The sequence below is a fragment of the Bremia lactucae genome, linkage group LG16 (genome assembly GCF_004359215.1).
Source record: "Bremia lactucae strain SF5 linkage group LG16, whole genome shotgun sequence".
NCBI classification, from domain to species: Eukaryota; Oomycota; class Peronosporomycetes; order Peronosporales; family Peronosporaceae; genus Bremia; species Bremia lactucae.
In genome coordinates, this window is record NC_090625.1 from 2222177 (window position 1) to 2226308 (window position 4132).

The following is a 4132-nucleotide window of genomic DNA, read 5'->3' on the forward strand; positions in this document are numbered from 1 at the left end:
CTATACCTATTTATGGATAAGAATTCAGGATTTTACTATATAAAGTAATATCCTCCAAATATTATCTACCTTTTAGATAATATATTAATTAACAACCTTTAAGTGTTAATTTCATGTAACGATACACCCCGTTACATTAGAGCTTGCACTTTCCAACATGTGCCCTCACAGCTTATTTAACGATAATTTAGACGATGCATATCTTTATTGCTTGGTGGAGCTCTCAACAAATCACGTTTTTCTTAAGAGTATGTTGATTTGCCATCTTGCTCGTTTCGTTCGATGCTAAAAAAGCAAAGCTGCACCGTAATGTAATCGAGATTAGATAAATTGTCTAGTATTCGTTCGGAGGACTACCTGGAGCTGGCAGATTCGGTATCGTGTTATTTTTTGCAATCCCCTACGAGCGTAAATACCATTGAATAATAAGCTTAATCAAAGTGAAACGACAGCGGCATATATACTTCGCAAGGCAATGTTGTGCGCTCATTGAAGGTTTAAACGAATGCACACAAGCTCTATGAGCGCTGTATCTATGACACAACCCTGCTTTGCATCGCAGACGTGTACACCAGTGACGATTTTTACAAGTATGCAGTTAATGTCTAACTGAACATATTTTCCTTTAGCCTCCTAGTAACTTTATAACTCCTCAGCTGGTTGGACCGACAAGCATTCCGAGAGTTCAGCACTCGTTGTCTCGTCTTGGTGTAGGCGGACATAATCATTTTATATAGATTTATGAGGGAAGAAGATAATGAGGCACTGTGGTCGACAACCTTCTTCAACATTTTGTCCTGTCCCGCAATTTACGACATAAAAATGAAGTTGATGTAAGAATGGACGAATTGCCTCGTCTCTTCGGTGATGCTTGAAGTAGCCGCTTGGCCAGAAAAATTTCTACAATCCACGTGGTGGCAAGAAAAAAATGGGCTATTTCTGTGCTTGCAAGGGCCGTTTCAATTCTGCTGGTTCAACTTAGTAGTTCAATTGCGTTCGGGTTCGGGGAATGCTGCGATTGGGTCTTGTCGTCTGGCTGGCCTTTTTAACCCATTGATCTGTGGGCAATGCGGTGCACGCTTCTTAAACGTTCATTTTCGTTTTTTCTCAGGTTGCAAGTTTGCACGAAAAATCAAAATTGCGCGCAATTGGGTGTGAATGATGAAACGATCTCGTGCGTGCAACGACCTTGTGGCACTGGCCACGGAAGCCTCGGCGCACCGAATTAGTACCGAAAGCTCTTTACGATGCGCCGTGGACGACTGGACGCCTTTTGTAGAAGGCATGCACCACCGGTGTAAGCGCTCGCGAGCGGCGGTGATTTCTGGTGACGAAGACAGCAATGAGCCGGCATTGCACGAACAGCACCGTTTACAATGTATGGTGACGATCAATGATGTTGATCTTGGCAGCGCGGACGCGAAATTACGTTCGTCTTCGGTGACGTGCTTAATCGACAGCTTGCCACTGCACCGCACCTTGCGCGAAAACATGCTTTCGAGGAAAAAAAAACAACGGCTTGAAGAAGGCATACGATGCTGGAGTGATTTGGCCGTCACTGACAGTATGGCAATTGATCAAACAACGCTACGGGCAAAGCCGCATCTCACGTCGATGGCAGGGACACCCGAGTCGCGCATCTTGCGTGGTCTGCGCCTCCATCGTGAATCCCGGTGCATCAATCAGCGAAACAAGCGCCAAGTTCAGCCATTCGACATGACATCGTTTATAATGCTTTCCATCTCTTCCAAACCGTGATGGAAGGTCAATAAATAAAAACGCAGCGACTAGAATCACCCTAGCAAAGGAGACATTCAACAGGCTTGACGGAGTAGGCCAGATGAGGTGGTCATTCGTGGCCAATACTGCTTTCACTCTTAATGAGAAGGTGGAAGGCTCCCCAACTTCAGCGTATTGATTATTTCTCACCAAATCTTCGCCGCCAATCTCGACACTATTTATTGGAATTCAGTCCTACTATTGTAATTCACGAACATAGAAATTTGTTGTGGCATCTAATCATGTAGCAGATCAGCTGCATCTCTTCAATAAAACTTAACTTATTTACACAAAAAGGGTTCGCACCCAGCTTCACCAAAATTTAGGTGCTCGAGCTAATCTATGTTCTTGTACAGGATATCATGCACAATATAAAACGTCGATCGTCATATCAGGAAATTAAAAAACTCACCAATTTCAAGCATGTGATGCAGAATCTGACGGTGTTATGCAAGAACAATGAGCAAAATTGCTATAACTTTTTGTTCGAAAAAATGTTTTTGTATAGGAATTGTATCCAAGCGACATTTATTATTACTTATTTCAATACGATAATTTTCCTGGACTTGAAGATAAACAACTAAAGACCATGCTGTGCGTAACTTCAAGCTAAATGCTTGCCCAATCTGTTCAACGATTTTGTCTTTACAGTCCTTCTGTAATCGTTGCAGCTAGTTTAAGCCACCAATTGTTCTCTGTTTACGCTTCTAACATAGGGTACGACGCACTGTATATACTTTTACAAATTGAATCATGAATTGTAACAGGATCGAAAGGTACTGTGATTTTAATGAAAACGCAACATCTGCTCGAACCGACCACCAACATGTCATAGACTACTTTGCCGTCCCAATCACCGTAATTTCAAGCGCTACCACTGGCTCAATCAATGCACGCTTAGTTTTTCAAAGTCGAAGCTTCGTGAACGTGGTCCTCGTTTAGTAGCGCAATATTTGCATCAAACGTTTTCCAGTTTGCAAGCTACATCCTCACCCCAGCATAAATGCACAGAAGCACAGAAATCTACTCATGTACTTACGAAGAATATATGCTGAGCCCGTCCACCACCAAATTCAGTTTGTCCGAAGCCCCAGGATGGCGTCTTTTCTCACAGATTGAAAAAAAAAATTAATGATTTGCATGATCCATCTGTGGCATTTAGGGGGTAGTGACCACTTCTACACCTTCAAATTTAAATTCGATATACAGTCCATCACCTCATTAGACAATATTCGCCTGTCCACATAACAAAACACAGCTAACGATCTCAGAAAAACTTTTGACTTGGAAACAAACGAAAACTAATTTTCGTTTGATAAAGTGTAAGCGTATAAATCAAACAGAGTTGTTAGCCAAGCAGACATACAATGTCCTCATATTTGTTGCGAGCCGCAACCTGCGCAGCCGTGAGTCCTTCTTCGTTCTCCATTGCCAGCAAACCCTCATCAGCTTCACGTTGCGAGCAATGCTTCAAAAGCAGCTCAACGGCCTCGATGCGTCCTCGACCAGCCGCAATATGAAGCGCTGTCTCATGCTTCTTCGTTAGCTGCGAAGCGATACTCTTATTTGCGTCCAGCAGCAAAGCCAGCGAGTCCACATTGCCGCTATAAGCTGCACCGTGGATTGGCGCCCATCCGCGGTAGTCCTGGGCCAGCAAATTTGCGTTGTGCGCCAGCAGCTCGCGCACTGTCGCCTCGGAGCTTGCCAACACGGCAAAGTGAAGCGGCCGCCGCTTAAACATGCGCTTTTCGACGGCGTTAACGTCCACGCTATATTGTAGTAGCAGGCGCACCGCAGCCGCCTCCCCGCGGTCACAGGCCCAGTGCAGCGGCGTAAGCCCGTACTTGTCGAGTGTCATGCCCTGCGAGGCATCAATATGCAATATTTCGCGCAAATCGCTGACTCGACCATCCCTGGCCGCTGAGTGAACAGGGGTGGTGTCCAACTCTTCGTGCAACTCGTCTACGCCCACCTGAGGCGAATGGTATTGTGTCATAGCTATTAAGCGATATGACAGGCAATTGATCGGCGAAATAAGTAGGTAGGGTGAAAAAGAGCTATTAAACGAAACTATTTTTTTAAAACAACAATAAAAATACTAATTGAAAATTTAAAATATATACCAAAATAATCAAAAATAAAAAATATACCAAATAATCAAAAAAATAAAAATTATACCAGAATAATTAATAAATAAAAAAATATAATATACGTACGAGCATATTAAGCTTGGAATCATATAAAGATATGATTGAAGGCGTTGTTATTTAGCTTCACTATAGAACGAAGGAAACTAAAAACTTGTATTAAATCATTCGCATTAATTTTAATATATATTCTGTATTTATGGCGT

The 4132-nt window shown here is 42.9% G+C and overlaps 2 protein-coding genes across 2 annotated transcripts; one reads left to right on the top strand and one right to left on the bottom strand.

Moving 5' to 3' along the window:
* Window positions 1-1161: 1161 nt before the first annotated feature.
* Window positions 1162-2073, top strand: CCR75_008007 (uncharacterized protein; the record flags this gene model as incomplete). The annotated part of the gene is made up of 1 exon (XM_067966062.1): window positions 1162-2073. One exon carries the CDS (start codon window positions 1162-1164, stop codon window positions 1756-1758), a length of 597 nt encoding a protein of 198 aa, XP_067815860.1. The 3' UTR covers window positions 1759-2073.
* A 603-nt stretch (window positions 2074-2676) lies between these two features.
* On the bottom strand, window positions 2677-3775 carry CCR75_008008 (uncharacterized protein; the record flags this gene model as incomplete). The annotated part of the gene is made up of 3 exons (XM_067966063.1): window positions 2677-2760; window positions 2819-2881; window positions 3146-3775. 3 exons carry the CDS (start codon window positions 3773-3775, stop codon window positions 2677-2679), a joined length of 777 nt encoding a protein of 258 aa, XP_067815869.1.
* Window positions 3776-4132: the final 357 nt, after the last annotated feature.